The sequence below is a fragment of the Psammomys obesus genome, unplaced genomic scaffold, assembly GCF_907164565.1.
Source record: "Psammomys obesus unplaced genomic scaffold, mPsaObe1.curated_primary_1811, whole genome shotgun sequence".
Taxonomy (NCBI): Eukaryota; Metazoa; Chordata; class Mammalia; order Rodentia; family Muridae; genus Psammomys; species Psammomys obesus.
In genome coordinates, this window is record NW_026587215.1 from 3,004,731 (window position 1) to 3,020,655 (window position 15,925).

At 42.9% G+C, this 15,925-nt stretch overlaps 1 protein-coding gene across 4 annotated transcripts in view; it reads left to right on the forward strand.

Moving 5' to 3' along the window:
• Positions 1 to 15,925, forward strand: part of Tnrc6b (trinucleotide repeat containing adaptor 6B) — a 221,872-nt gene that overhangs the window by 187,975 nt on the left and 17,972 nt on the right. For all 4 annotated transcript variants that reach the window (XM_055603110.1, XM_055603107.1, XM_055603109.1 and 1 more), the window contains 4 exons: positions 6,005 to 6,136; positions 6,402 to 6,500; positions 6,632 to 6,821; positions 15,416 to 15,553. In XM_055603110.1, coding sequence (XP_055459085.1) covers positions 6,005 to 6,136; positions 6,402 to 6,500; positions 6,632 to 6,821; positions 15,416 to 15,553 — 559 coding nt within the window. The remainder of the gene's footprint in view (positions 1 to 6,004; positions 6,137 to 6,401; positions 6,501 to 6,631; positions 6,822 to 15,415; positions 15,554 to 15,925) is intronic.

Sequence of the window (15,925 nt, forward strand, 5' to 3'; positions counted from 1 at the left end):
GTGTGTGTGTGTGTGTGTGTGTGTGTGTGTGTGTGTGTGTGTGTGTGTGTGACTAATTAAAAGCAGTTTAAATTCTAAGGTGACAGTGTTCAGAAACAGAAATGATTTTTCTGAAGATAAACAGAATTAGAAGATTCTGCGTATTTCTAAAGAACTCTGAGTAGCTGATTGCTAAAATACTGACTTCCTCCTCTGAGAGAACCCGAGAGCTGATGCAGAGGCCATTGAGATGGGCCGCTCTAAAGAAAAGGAAGCAGCAGTTATCATGATAAATGTCGCAGATGGTCAGCAAAGCTTGGGAAACAGGGTGATGCTTCACCTGGTTAAATGGTACTAACAGTGATATTTAAACTGGATCTTGAAGAGTAAGTTCAAAATTCCTAGGCATAGCCACGTTAAAGAGGCCTTCTGCGAAACCTCGCACTGCTGCAGTAATAGCCAACACTTGGCATGTCTCAGAAAGGTAGTTGTTTTGAATGGTTTGTATGAACAGGTTGATAGAGATGCAGGCATTCGTCAATGAGATGGGAAGAAAATAGACAAGGAATTATGGGCAAAATTCTTGCATTGCTCAGGAGTTTGGATCTTGTCTTGTAGACCCACCTTTGTCAGCTTGTTGATAACCATAATCCGAGCTGCTACTTAAAGGTCTACCCCCCCACACACCCCCCCCCATTAAGGCAGAGTCCTGGGATTTGGGTCCTGCTCAATCCTAGGTAATTTTCTTTTAATATGTATACACTATATTTAAGTTATTTTAATATAACAAAATACACAGCATTTTGCCTGTGAGTCTGTGTGTGTGTGTGTACATGTATGTGTCCCATTTGTGTACAGTGCCCACAGAGGCCACAAGAGATGTCAGATCCTCTTGAACTTGAATTATACAGACAGTTAGCCACAACCATGTGCTGGCAACCAAACTCCAGCTCTATGTGTCCCTCTCTGTCCTGTCCCATCCCTACTTCACTGGATTGTTTTTGTGTTGTGGCTGCTGTAGACAATAGAATGTTAAGGAAGGTTTTTCAGTGATGAAAAAAAGGGCATGGTCTGAGAGGTAACACTGGCAGTAAGATGGGGTTTTTTTTACATTTGGAAAAAAACAGAGAACAGGGCTGGCACAAGCTAAACAGCAGTGACAGTAGAGGTCAGGCCCACTTGGGAAGGTCACCTTCTATCCTTGTGTGTCCTGTCCCTTCTCTGAAATACTTAGTTCACTTGGCTCTCAAGCACCTTACATTGGTTCTCTGCCTCTTTCCCACCTCCAACACTGATCATCAGACTGTCCTGGTTCTCAAAATTCTCATAGCACACAGCCACCACTGGGTGACCTCATCTGTTTTAGTGACCTTCATACTGAATTCCAAAATTGTGCCTGCTGTGTTGACACCACAAACTGCTATATGTGTCCAAATTTAAAACAAAAAAACTTTCTTCCAGATAGCTGTGCTCCTATTCTGCAGTTGTTTGCACCAAAGACCCACAAGCTAAATTATGATCCTTCCCAACATCACAGTCTACATTCAGTCCAGTAAATTCTCCCTTCAAAACTTAAAGTTACCTTTGGGAAACCTTTATAAACTCCTTGAAGATAGAGGGTAACACTGGAGACAGAGATTTTTAAAAATCAGTCTCCACCACGCATCTCCGCACTCAGGAGGCAGAGGCAGTCAGATCTCTGAGTTGGAGCACAGCCAGGGCTACACAGAGAAACCCTGTCTACAAAACAAACAAACAAATAAAAAATAAAAAATTAAAAAAAAAAAAAAAAAGCTTGATCCAGGGGTCTGGAGAGATGGCTCAGAGGTTAAAAGCACTGGCTGTTCTTCTAAAGGTCCTGAGTTCAATTCCCAGCAACCACATGGTAGCTCACCACCATCTATAATGAGATCTGGTGCCCCCTTCTGGCCTGCAGGCACACATGCAGGCAGAATACTGCATACTGAAGGAAGGAAGGGAGGAATAGAGGAAGGGAAAGAAATCTTTTTTAAAAAATGGCTTCTTGCATAGCAATGAGGACCAAAGGTCAGGAAAAACCAACCATCTTGATACAGGTTCTAACTATTAGCTCTACTAATGTAGTCCCTAACAGGCTGCCATCATAGATAGTCCAGGCCCTCTTGCCTATCTGTCCCATTTTCCTTCACTCAGTTGTTGCTGTGTGTAGTGTAAGTCACACTAACCCTGTTGTGTAGCCACAGTGTCCACTCTGGTAGCTATTAGCAGAGGAGGACTTGAAATGTGGCTTATTTCATCACCATTAAATTGATGATGCTGTACCGAGTGCATCTGCTTCAGCAGTACAGGAAGCTCTGGGCAGCACTGCTGTCAAACATACGGTACATCACGCTGCCCTGTGGTTCCTGGTGATCTCGCTCAACCTATATGTTATGTCTTGACAATAAAGTGACTCCAAAACACCAGTCATACTTTTAGAACACTTTTCTCAGGCTACCAGTCAGCTCCATCAGATCACTTCCTTGGCTCTCTTAATTCAAAGCACCTTATCCAAGATGCTTTCTTAGGCTAAGCTTTGAGCCTCCTAGTACTTCTCCACTACTCGGTCTCCTTACCCTCCAGAGCTTTCCTCTGATCCTTGACTTTGCCTCTCTGCCCCTGAGTCCAGCTTCCCAGCGACAGGTGTTGCAGCAGTTGTGTCGTAAGCAGCTGACTTCATGCATACGCAGGCATGCTGTTCATATGTGTGCTCATTGTGGATCACTATACCCCACCGTTGTTAACACTGTGCCTTACTGTAATAGTCTTCCTGTCGGTTCCCACCCAGCCTCTCTCCTTTAGTTCTCGGGATGGAACCAAGGGCATGCCAGGAAAATAATCTGCAAGCCACAGTGATCATTCTTCTATTTTTTGTTGTTCTGTTTTGTAAGACAGGGTCTCACTATAACCCTGACTAGCCTTAAAAATCACAGGGATCCTCCTGCTTCTGTCTTCCCAGTGCTGGGATTAAAGGCATAGACCACCACACCTGGCAATGTTAATCATTATTAGTAAATGTTTCATTGAATACATTTAGCTTAATTTGCTTAATAGTCTCTTCCCCTCTTATTGGATATTAAATTGTTTCTAATTTTTTGCTGATATAAGTAATCTGCAGAGAAATTCTTATACAAAACCTTCAATTCTTTGTTTCTGTGTAGTGCAGCCTGGCCTTGAACTTATGATCCTCCTGCCTTAGCCTCCCTAGTTGCATGGGCCTACATTAAATGCAGTGTTTGAGGATTTTTTTTTTTTTTTTACTAACATAAACACTGAACTTAACATTCATTACAAGGCTGAGAATGCAATTAGTTCAGTGATAGAAAAGTCATGTTTGAGACCCTAAGTTCTTTTCCCAACACGGCCATAAAAAAAAAGAATTGTAAAAGCCTTTCCCTTTAAGTCACTTTCTCTCCAGTCACTGGAATATTCAGAAAGTAACTTTCTGGTGGCTTTAAATTTATCGTGCCCTTAAATTTCTGTTATTTTGCACCTGCAGTGCTTTGTTAAAAGCCATATTGATTGTAGCAAGATACTCACTTTCTCCAGCACAGCTAGAGACTGAGGGCTTTTAAGCCAGCATAATTAACTCTATACAATAAGAATATGTAAACCTGCACTTTAATTACTGTGCACCTTAGGTTTGAGCAGCCATTTGCTGGGAGCATAGTGGTGATACTTTCTGGCCCTTTTGTAGTTCTTGGGAGGAGACACTATCAGCAGCCTGAAGAGGCAATGGTAAATAGAAAGACTTACTGAGTAAAACTATTAAAGTCTAAAATTGTCAACTCAAGGAGCATGTGCAATGGCACACTGTAAGGAAGCCTTTGGTGTGCTTTTCTATGTCCAGCCATCTTTAAATGGTATGTTGTGAGTTTCGCTTTTTATATTTTGGGCAGTGAAGTCATATATTGTCTATGAAAGAACATACAAAGCCAGGTGATAGTGGCACACAACCTTATTTCCAGCACTCGAGAGGCAGCAGATCTCTGAATTCTAAGCCAGCCTGGTCTACAGAGCAAATTCCAGGACAGCCAGGGCTACACAAAGAAACCCTGTCTCTTGGGAGGTGGGGGGGAGAAAGTATGTACTATATGTAGTATATATAAAATATATAGGAAAATTGTAGAGGGTGTGTTCCACATGCTTGTCATACGACTGGGATGGGATCCTAAATCCCATGGTCATGGTATGCTCATGATGTGCTGTGAATTCAGAAGTTTGAAAAGTGGTTAAACAAGTTTTAAGTTGATGGGTAACACCCAACATCATGAGCGTCTCTTAGAGGATGGAGAGGAAGCAACCACCTCACAGAATTGGTTGGGTAACCAGACATGGCTGAGATCACAAAAGAGTTGATGGGCCAGATATGTAACAAGTTTGGACTTGATCAGATATTTCTAGACTAGAAAGTGTCAAAAAAAAAAAAAAAAAAAAAAGAATGTCATGCATTCTTGAGGATATTTCTAGGTGGTCACTTGAAATTAATACAGAACTCCCAGGCATGGTACCACATGTGTTTAATCCCAGCAATCAGAGGGGCAGATCTCCAGCCTGGTCTACATAGTGAGTTCTAGGACAGCTAGGGGGAGGAGGACCCTGTCTCAAAAAATTAATAGGGAACTGACCAATTTTACTTTCACTGAGGTGTTAAAGAAAGGTAAGATTGGGATACAACCAATGGGGTATAGAATAGGAGATGAAGTTAAAGAGACACAGGGACACTGAGATTAGAACAATGACTAAGGTAAAGCTTGGATGGGAAAAAAGTAAGCAGATATTAAAAGGACCTTTACAGTTTGTTTTTGTGTGTGACTTAGTACTTTGCTTGTATTTGTTGTGTAGTGCCAAGAGGTAACTAGTTAGTTCTTCTTCTGCTCTGTCTTAAGTAGGATGTGGGGGAGGGTCTGGAAAGATTGCTCAGCAGCACTGTGCTTACATGTTAGAATTAGAAGTATGCACTACAAGCTGGACATAGTGGTGCCCCCCTGTAATCTCTGCACTCAGGGAGGCAGAGGCAGGTGATTGCTGTGAGTTCAAGACCAGCTTGGTCTACAAAGCCAGGACAGGACAGCCAAGGGTGTACAGAGAAACCCTGTCTCAAAATCTCCCCTCCCCCCAAAAAAGTATGCACTACCAGGTCTAGTCCCAAAAATCTTCTTTATTAGAGGAGGAGGAAGGAGAAAAAAGAAAAAAGACTAGCTTGGTCTACATAGCTCATTCCAAGTTATCCAGTGCTGTACAGTGAGACCCTGCCTCAAAAATAAAAAAAAGAGAAGAAGAGGAGGAGGAGGAGGTTTGAGGCTCGGCGATAAGAGTAAGGCCCTGTTTCACCCTTCACAGTGAGGCAGGGGTAGGAGCACAACCGAAAAGCTAAGGGGGCTTATAACAAATTAAAGCTTGCAGCAGAGAATAGGCTTATGAAAAGAAAGTGAGATGTTAAGATGTTCACTTGGCTTAACAAAGTGAGTAATGGGCTCGCTTCAGGCGGGGCAGAAGTTTTAGTCACATCCTCCTGGACTAGCTTCCACTCCAACTAGCTCATCACTTTCATCCATGGTCCCACAGGGCAGCACAGAGGGGCAATACGTAGATAAAAGAATTAGAAAATAACTTAGTGAATGAAGTCTTTGGAGAGAATTACAGGTCCTGAACAGCCTCACAGCCCAGCGAGAGGTAACCATTGTTAACACTGTAGTAGTTCTTACAGATAATTTTCAAGAAAATGACAGTGCTTGCTTTAGAACCATCAGATCTTTTTCACAGGGGGGAAGAAAAAAAATTATGGGGCCGGAGAGGTAGCGCAACAGTTGAGAGCACAGACAGACTGTTCTTCCAGAGGACTTGGGTTCAATTCCTAGCACCCACATGGCAGCTTATAACTGTCTGTCACTCCAGGATTTGACATTCTTGCACATACATGCAGGCAAACATCAATCCATGTAAAATAAATAATTTTTTTAATTAGTTTAATAAATTCTAAGGATTTTTCCTGTCTTCTGACTAGGTTTCTGCCTCAATGCTCAAGCAGTTCCCCAACAGTGGCCTGAATCCAGGTCTCTTTAATGTGGGTCCCCAGTTATCTCCTCAACAGATTGCCATGCTGAGCCAGCTTCCACAGATCCCCCAGTTTCAGTTGGTAAGTAGCATGCTTTCCTCCTGTTGCTCAGTTATTTGCTTTTCTTTTTTTTTCCTTTGTATTAATTTCCTTCTTTTGTCACTTTATTGTCAAACTTTTATACAGATGATTAATTATGATTAAAAGTTGATATATTAGTTTGCCTAAAGGTAACCATAACTATAGAACTTGGTTACAGATGCTTTTGACAAGGGCCCTGCCCTGTAGCATGCAAGCTCTTCGTGTCAGTCTTAGGAAGCTGTGGTTTTTCCTCATTGTTTTACAGGCTTGTCAGCTTCTTCTGCAGCAGCAGCAGCAGCAGCAGCAGCTGCTCCAGAACCAGAGAAAGATTTCTCAAGCAGTGCGCCAGCAACAAGAGCAGCAGGTGTGTAGGTGGGGAAGGTCCCCAAGTTCTCTGGGTGAGGAGCACCTTTTGGCTTTATAGTTCATTTGGGATACTGGCTTATCACTTGTCCATTTCTCTTGGTCCTTCCTTAATGGATGTTGCACCCTCAGCTGGCGAGAATGGTGAGTGCTCTCCAGCAGCAGCAGCAGCAACAGCAGCAGCAGCGGCAGCCTAGCATGAAGCATTCACCATCTCATCCTGTTGGGCCCAAGCCACATTTGGACAACATGGTACCCAACACACTGAATGTGGGGCTCCCAGACCTTCAGACCAAAGGGCCAATCCCTGGATATGGTTCTGGTATGTTCTATGTGGTAGAAAATACTTAGTATAAAATCTGTCTCATCCTGTAGTAGGGAGTGCTTTGTATTACCCTCCCTTTCATTTTTTCTTTTAACATTACTTATTTTTTTTTTTTTTAATTTTGAAGCTGGTGTGGTAGCACACACCTTTAATCCCAGCACTCAGGAAACAGGAGCAGGTGGATTTCTGTGAGTTTGAGGCCAGCCTGGTCTACAGAGTGAGTTCAGGACAGCCAGGACTACACAATGACAACCACTGACCTCATCCATGGGGCCCTAGCATTTCTATACCCTCTGAAAAGTTCCCAGAATTCCAAAGGTCACACATTATAGAAACTATCTGCAGCTGGCAAAATCATACTTCTGCTAGAACATGAGGTAAATCATAGTCAGCTGTTTCAGACAGTCCAAAGCAGCTCCACTTCCCTAACCCTGGGATTAAAATCAAAACATATTATAATATTTCTGTGTTTTTAAAGAAACCAAAATTCCAAAATTGTCACTACAAGCCCCCTCTATTTTTATAGTAGATAATGGTACATGGTATGTGCCGATAAACCCAGCACTGAGAAGTAAAGACAGTTCTTGGCAGTCCCAGGACACCTAGGCTAGCATAATCTGTGAGTGGCAAGCCAGTGAGAGACCCTGTCTTTAAACAAAGAACCCAAAAAAGAGCCCCAGTTTGGTATCTCCTCAGAAATAATACCAATGGTTGATGATCTCTGACCACCACATAGACACCCGGTAGCACACACATGAACACTTATATAATCATACATGGCATGCACACATGTACACGTACAAGCCAGTTACGGTATTTATGTCCTGAATGCTACACATGGCTAAGGTTGTATGAAAGTTTAAAAAAAAAAAAAAAATCTGCCTTCTCAAAATGTGAACTAAAATTTTAAGGCAGAGTCTTTTAAAAGGTGGAATGGAGTACAAAGACGCCCAGTTTTTTACATTAATTCACTTTTTTTAATTAACTTTTCTTTTTTTCGAGACAGGGTTTCTCTGTGTAGCCTTGGCTGTCCTGGACTAGCTTTGTAGACCAGGTTGGCCTTGAACTCACAGCAATCCACCTGCATCTTACAGATGACTGTGATCCCAGAGTGCTGGGATTACAGGCATATGTATGCCACCTCACCCAGGTATTTGAGAATTTTTTTATCTGGTAAATTTTATCTCTTTAGAAATGAGCAACGTGCTGTAAGCAGAGTTCAGTCAGTGAGACAACGATGATTTAACGCTAAAATGAATAGCTGGGCGGTGTTGTCACACATCTTTAATTCTAGCACTCATGAGGCAGAGGAGGCAGTTTGGTCTGCAGAGCGAGTTCCAGGACAGCCAAAAAGCTACATAGATAAACCCTATCTTGAAATAGATGGATGGGTGGGTGGGTAGGAGGATGGATGGATGCATGGGTGGGTGGACAGAATTAATGGCTGTGTATGGTGGTCCTTGCCTGTGATCTCCACACTTGGGAAACTGAGCCAAGAGTATTGCAAGCTCAAGGCCAACCTGATGCTAGTTTCTTTTTTGTTGGCTTGTTTAATGGTACTTCGAATTCATGTTGGTAAGGAATAATACCAATCTGTGTGAGAAAGAAAAGAGTGACAAGGTGTAAGATCTCTGTTCCTGCAACAATCCCTTTCTGCCCTGACCTCTGAGGAATTCCAGTTAGAGTTAGGAAGTAGTAAAAACAGGGTTTCTTTGTATAGCCTTGGCTGTCCTGGGCTCACTTTGTAGACCAGGCTAGCCTTGAACATTGATCCGCCTGCCTCTGCCTCCCAAGTGCTGGGATCAAAGGCGTTGGCCACTACTCCTGGCTGCCAACTGTCTTCTTACAGGTGACCTGAGAACTGACTTCAACTCAGAATAGCCTCTCTGGAGCTACAAGTGGCAGAGCAAATACTAAGCCTGGCTTCTGTTCCCAGTACTGGGGAGAAATATCTTGGCCCTTCCCTTCCCTGTCTTGTACTGCCATCTTCTCTGAGCTGTAGAAGGCCAGTGTGGGCCAGTAGGGGGAGCCTTCTTGAAGGAGTTAAGGTCCAATGTGTTGCCTTCTCAGTGTTTTCTGTGAAGGATGAAGCTTGCTGACAGAGGCTAGTTACTGTGGATGTGGAGATTCTGACTTTAGACAGCATATGAACATCTTGTCCTTTTACCACTCCTGTCTGTTTTCTTTTGGTTTTTTTCTCTGTGTAACCTTGACTGTCCTGGAACTCACTCTGTAGATCATGCTGGCCTCGAACTCAGAGTTCTGCCTGCCTCTGTCTCCCAAATGCTTTGATCAAAGGTGTGTGCCACCACTGCCCAACTCACCTATCCCTTGCCAAAAAGTACAATAGTACTGAGTATGTTACTCGGTGGTAGAATGTCGTCTTATGTATGCAAGGTCCTGAGTTGGATTTCCAGAACCATGGCGGCGGCGGGGGGGGGAGGGGGGGGAGTCTAATAGTTCTCCAGGGATTCAGTCTGCCAGAGGGAAGAGCAGTTAGAAGTCAAAGGTAGTTTTTTCGTGTCTCAATTCACATTGTTCTCACTACTGGTCAATACTCAGCCCAAGGAATGTCACTACTTGGGAAGAAAACTGACTTCCATGGCCAGAGTAGTATAGCTCAGTAACCCTGATACTTTTACACACATGAATGAAGAATACACCAGACTTGGCTGGGATGTAGCTTAGTGGTAGAAGATTTGCCTGTTCAAGGCTCTGGGTTCATCTTCAGTGTATGGAGTGAAAAAAGGCAGTGAGTAGCAAGCAAGGCATATCTGTAATCACAGCACCCAAGAGGAGAGGCAGAGGGATTGCAGCAAGTTGAAGGCTATCCTGCTCTACGTATCAACTTCCAGGCTAGCCAGAGCTACCTAGATAGACCCTATCCCAAAAAGAAAAGAAAGATAGTTTGTCAGGCAACCCACTGCGGGCAAAACAAGCCTGTAATTTCAGCATGTGAAGCCCAGGAAATAGATCCAGAAGCATCAGAAACTTAAGATCAGCCTGTGATACATGAGACCCTGTCTCCAAAAATAAATAAGTAATGATTGCAGATTTATCCCAGTGATGATCTTCATAACATCTTTAATACTTGCTGTCTGCTAAGAAGTAATGTTATGTGTTGGTGGTGATCCTTTTCATTTTTAACACCATGTACTTTTCTTCTTTAAAGAGAAATGATTTTTTTCATTATTTCGTGTTTATGGGTATTTTTACCTGAGTGCATACCTGTGCACCATACTGTATGTTCACAGTGCCCTTGGAGACCAAAAGAAAATACCAGATCCTCTAGAATTAGAGACCCAGGTGGTTATCAGCTACAGTAAGGATGCTGGGAAATGAACCCAGTCCTGTGCAAGAACAACCAGTGCTCCAATTTGCTGAGCCATGGCTTCAAGCATAAACACACACAAAAAATGTTATCACAGTGTCTTCTTAGGTGATTATGTTATTTGTAATTTTTGTGGTTATTGCTTGATTCCTAGTTACAAATACTAAAGACCAGAGTTCATTAGACAAAAACACATTTTCATTTACTGAAATTTTATAGTTTGGGTTCTTCGCCCTGTTTTGTTTGTTTCTTTGTTTATTTGACAGGATTTCAATAAGGTCACTAAGTATAACAAGCTGGCCTCAAACTCACAGAGTTCACAGAAAGATCCTCTGCCTCCCAAGTGCTGAGATTAAAGGTGTGCACCACACCTGACCTATTTATGTTTCTTAAATAATATATGCTTTATGGCAAGCCTTGCTACTTAACCTGGCTCTATTCTCTAACCAACTGGCCCTGAGCTTGTAAGTGTCCCAAATGTTGGCATGATATCACTGTGCCTGAATGCCTGCCTGTTCTGCGTAATGTGCTAAGCCTGCAACAATAAGATTTTGCTAAAAAAATGTCTTTAAAACATAATACAGGGCTTGTGAGGTTTTGTAAAAGTATGAACTATCAAAGATAAAGATAATAGAAAATGCTGGGCATGGTGGTCCATGCCTTTAATACCAGCCTGGTCTGCATAGCAAGCTCCAGGACAGCCAGGATTACATAAAAACAAAAAAATAATAAATACTTAATTTGATATCAAATTATATGCAGAGTACCTCTGGGTGAAAGGATAACAAGAATGGTGTTTCTTAGTATGCCTTCATACTGTGTTTCTGGTTTTTGTTGTTTTTGGTTTGTTGGTTATGGTTTATTTCTAATAGGGTCCCACTATGTAGCCCTGGCTGCCCTGGAACTGGATCTGTAGACCAGGATGCCCTTAAACTGACAGAGATCTGCCTGCCTCTGCCTCCCTGAAAGCTGTGTCACCACACTTGGCTGAAGCCATTTAAATTTTTACAGAAAAAGCAGTGAGGATTAGTTAAGCAACTTTCATTCATTCATTTTTTTTTTTTTTTAATGTGTATCTGCATGCCTTGGCTTGCCTATGGTCAGAGGATACCTTGTGGGAGTTGGTTATCTCCTACCATGTGTGTCTACCATGTGTGACAAAAAGGGACTCCAGGACAGCCAAGGTTATACAGAGAAACCCTGTCTCTAATTCTCTAATTCTCTAATTCTCCACTTTTAGCAAAATTAAATACACACCTAAATGCTGGGTGTGGTGGTGCATGCCTGTAATCCTAGCACTCGAGGAGGCAGAGTCAGGTGAATCTCTGTGGGAGGCTACACAGAGAAACCCTGTCTCTCACCTCATTGTCCCCATCTGACCCCAAGCCTGGGAACCTAATCTCCTTTACTTCTCTTCTGCTGAGTTGCAGGCTTATAGCTATTTTATTAACCAACCAACTTTAAATTGGGAGCAAGCTTTACACAGCATCACTTGATGTATGTAAGAATGTACGTCTGGATGGCAACCAGATCTGCGGGCTGGTATTTAACATCTGAATGCATAGTACCAGAGCAACCCCAGCACCCTCCTCCTTGTTTATATGATTTTTAAAAATAGTAGTAGTGATTACGTCCAGGGAAACAAAGCCACTCATCTACTAGAAAAACATTTCCAGTGGATATGGTGGATTATGCCTGTAATCCCAGCATTAGAGCTCAAAGTCAGCCTAGCCAGCCATGTCCACACAGCAAGACGCTGTCTCAAAACAGCACTACCACCCTCACCCCTCACCCCCCCCAAAAAAAAAAAACTGGTTTCTAAGTATCTTGAGGTTTTAGATGTGTCTAAATTTATTTAAATATTTATGTAGTGCTTTATTATTATTAAACTTTATTTGTAATATTTACGTAGTATACCCAGTGAAGAGTAGAGCTACCTGTAATGGGAATTATGAAAATAAAAATAGAGCCAACAAGATGGCTCAGTGCTGCCACCAAGCCTGACAACCTATGTTGATCCCTGGGCCCTATAAGGTGGCAAGAGAGAACAGACTCAGTCATTTGTGTTCTCTCTCTCTCTCTCTCTCTCTCTCTCTCTCTCTCTGTTTCACACACACACAGTCTCTAACTAAATACATAGTTTTTAATTTTTTGGGTTTTTTTTTTTTTTTTTTTTTTTTTTTGGTTTGTTTGTTGTTTTGTTTTTCGAGACAGGGTTTCTCTGTGTAGCCTTGGCTGTTCTGGACCAGGCTGGCCTTGAATCCATCTGCCTCTGCCTCCCAGAGTGCTGAGATTATAAGTGTGTGCCACCGTGCCTGGCTAATTTTTAAAATTTTAATAAAAGCAGAGAATTTTATGTTAGGGTTGGCCTTGTGGGTGGGTGGTAGTTTCTCTTACTATTATTATAAAAATATTGGTATCTCTGGTGACTGCACCCAATGCCTCACACATGCCCATCAGATAATTTCACTTTTTAATCCACAATGAACTGAAAGGTGAAACAAAGAGAGTGATGGAACCACTAGTTTAAGGAGAAAGTAATTTGTGTGTTCAAGGGTAAGTTAACCTGGCCACATGGTGATGTACTGTGTGCAGAGGAGGAAATGACTCTAGCACGGACAGATAAGGTAAGTAAAGGATTGTATTTGCAAGAAAGACGAGAAGTAAAAGGCATATTATGGTGAAATGAGTTCCAGGCAAAAAGTGGACCAAGTCTTATCTCCACTTGTACCTTGGCTTGAATTAGGCTGTTTATAAATATTCATTAAACTGAACTCAATAGCTTATTTGACTGGGGCTAAGACTGTGTGAGTGGGAGACTCAGAAGGAAGCTACCGTGAACAGAGTAAGTGTGGTTTTGATGAGAGTTCACAAGAAGATGGAGGTCACTTGTAAGGTGCTCCTGAGTGCAGCCCTTATGGCGTGGTCCACATCCTGATGCCATACCAGCTACTACATGACAGCCAGCCATGCCAGTGATCATATGCCTTAGCACGCCAGGCAAGCACTGTGCCTGCAGGCACATGCATGTTTTTACCAAGTTTTCCTCTTACAGTTTGGGGTTATAGGATAAACCTTCCAATGGGTTTTCTCTCCTGTTCAACACAATGATGTCATTGTTGTCCTCAGTCCCCCTATTTCCAGTGAAACAAATGTCCTCCTTAGGCTTCAGTGGGATCTCTTTAAGCTCAATTCTTCCCTCTTCTAAGATTTATAACTCTTCATTTTCTATACTTTATGAGTCAGAAAAACTCAACAGCTGAAGTTAAATAACATTAATTTGCTGAGTTTGAAACACATTTTAGAGCAACTTCAAAAAAAATGATTGTGTGAAGACAGCCTCCTCTCCTCACCAGTCCTTGTGTCCTTGTCAGCTTTGCCAAAAGCCATGCTTTCAGAAGCCTGTAGTTGCAGTGCTTCAGCTGCTTTCCATTCAGGGGTGCAAGTGTAATGTGCAAGGACAACGTGTTTAGGCCACAAGGACTCACAGACAGCCCTCTGCCTTCCAGTGCCCCTGTTCTCCAGTCACTTTATTTCCATTGTAGCAGATAAGTTTGTTTTATAATCTCCAGGGATGGCTCAAAGTGTGAACTACTGTTCATAGCTCCTGAGGCTGGGTCTCAGCACCCACACCCGCCAGCACTTAAGCTTGAGTTCTCACACCCTTTCTTGGCCTCTGCAGGCACTCACGCCCACACACAGATACACGAACTTAAAAGGCTCGATTTTGCTCACCATCCTCACTCTCCCAGCAAGTAGCTGGGCTAGTATATTCAATTATAAATGTGTAGAGAAACAGGGTTCTTCGTAGAAGAAAGCAGCAGTTTAGATGAAGGGAAAGAAGGTTCCCTCTCCCCTCTCCTGTGCACTAATAAAACTAAGCCAGATGATAGGATAAGCCCTGGAGGAGAACATGACATGGGCCTCAGTGGGACATGGATCTGTAGAGCTTGAGGGACATCCAGTCTAAGGCAGTCATTTTACACTGTGGGAACCAGTGGGAACAGCTGGATGCTGGCCTGCCTGAGCCCCAAAGCCTGACTGACATGGAGTGGGGCCTAGTATTTGGCCCTACCCACCCACTGCCCCTTGTGATGGAAATCTACCCCTTCCCAGGACTCCTGTATACCCATTTTGTTGTTTTGCTTTAACCTGTAATTGGTCCGTTTTGAGAGTCAGTTTAAAAACTGCATTATGGGGCTGGAGAGGTGGCCCAGAGGTTAAGAGCACTGTCTGCTCTTCCAGAGGTCCTGAGTTCAACTACCAGCAACCATATGGGGGCTCAGAACCAACTATAATGAGATCTGGTGCCCTCTTCTGGTGTGAAGTTGTATGTGTAGACAGAATATTGTGTCCATAATAAATAAATCTTTTTAAAAAATGCGTTATGATCCAGTGGAGAAGAAGTGTGCCCTGTGAGACTCCAATACAAAGTATCTTGGGTTGTATGTGGCTTTCAGTCCTGTGGTGGGAGAGCCTTACACTTCTCTCTGTCTGTGTGTCTGTCTGTCTCTCTCTCCTTTCTCCTATTTTAGAGGTAAAAATAAAAAGGCTACAGCCTCATGGCAGACAGAGAAACATTGGAGTGTCAGTGGGCTTCTTGCCATCCTGTAGGCACACCTGAATGTCATGATTCAGACCTTGTACTGGTTTCCTAACTACTAGATTGTGAGGCCCTGCTGTGTAGCATTTCCTCCCCGTGGCACCCTTAACACAACTTAGCTCTTCATGTTGGTGTCAGATGTAGTTGGAGAGTAGTTGAATCTGGCCAAAAGTTTAGTTGCTGAGTCAAAATATGGATGCAGATAGACACTGAGATGTACCTAATTAGATGACAGTGACACCCATTTTCATGTCGTAAAAAGAGATAATAGAGTTCTCATCAAGCAGGACCCAGAGTTTTGACTCAGGTAGCTGTATCTGCATAAAAACCTTGTGAATCAGCTGTGAGTTGTCAAAAGGCATTCCTGGGTTCTTCCTGGGATACTTGGTTTCTTTCTTCTCTTTTCTTTAAGTTTTTGTTGTTGTTGTGCTGTTGTTGTTATTTTTGGTCTGAGTGCCCTATCTGTATGTACAGCTGCATGCCAGAAGAGGGCATCAGATCCCTTTATAGATGGTTGTGAGCCACTATGTGGGTGCTAGGAATTGAACTCAGGACCTCTGGAAATGTAGACAGTGCTCCTAACTTCTGAGCTATCTCTTCAGCCCTCTTCATTTCTGCTATAAGAAACATACAGACATGATTGTGATCTCTTTTCAGGCTTCAGCTCTGGTGGCATGGACTATGGTATGGTTGGTGGCAAGGAGGCTGGGACTGAGTCTCGCTTCAAACAGTGGACCTCCATGATGGAAGGGCTGCCTTCTGTGGCCACACAAGAAGCCACCATGCACAAAAACGGTGAGAGAGTAGCAGTATCTTCTGATCCCTGCTCTGGCCTTGACCAAGTATCCCTCGTGTTTTGTTGACTTTGTATGTATGTGTTTGTGTTTTCTTTTTGAGACTGGGTCTCTTTGTATCCTAGGCTGGCTTGGAACTCCAGAAATATGCCTACCTTGGCCTCTAAAGTGCTGACATTAAAGGCATGTCCCATCGTACTTTTAAGGCAATATCCCAGAAAGGCTTAGTGTGTAATCCCACCACTCAGGAGGCAGAGGCAGGTGGATCTCTTGTGAGTTCAAGGCAAGCAAATTCCAGACTAACCTGGCAAGACCCTGTCTCAAAATGTGTGTGTGTGTGTGTGTGTGTGTGTGTGTGTGTGTGTGTGTGTGT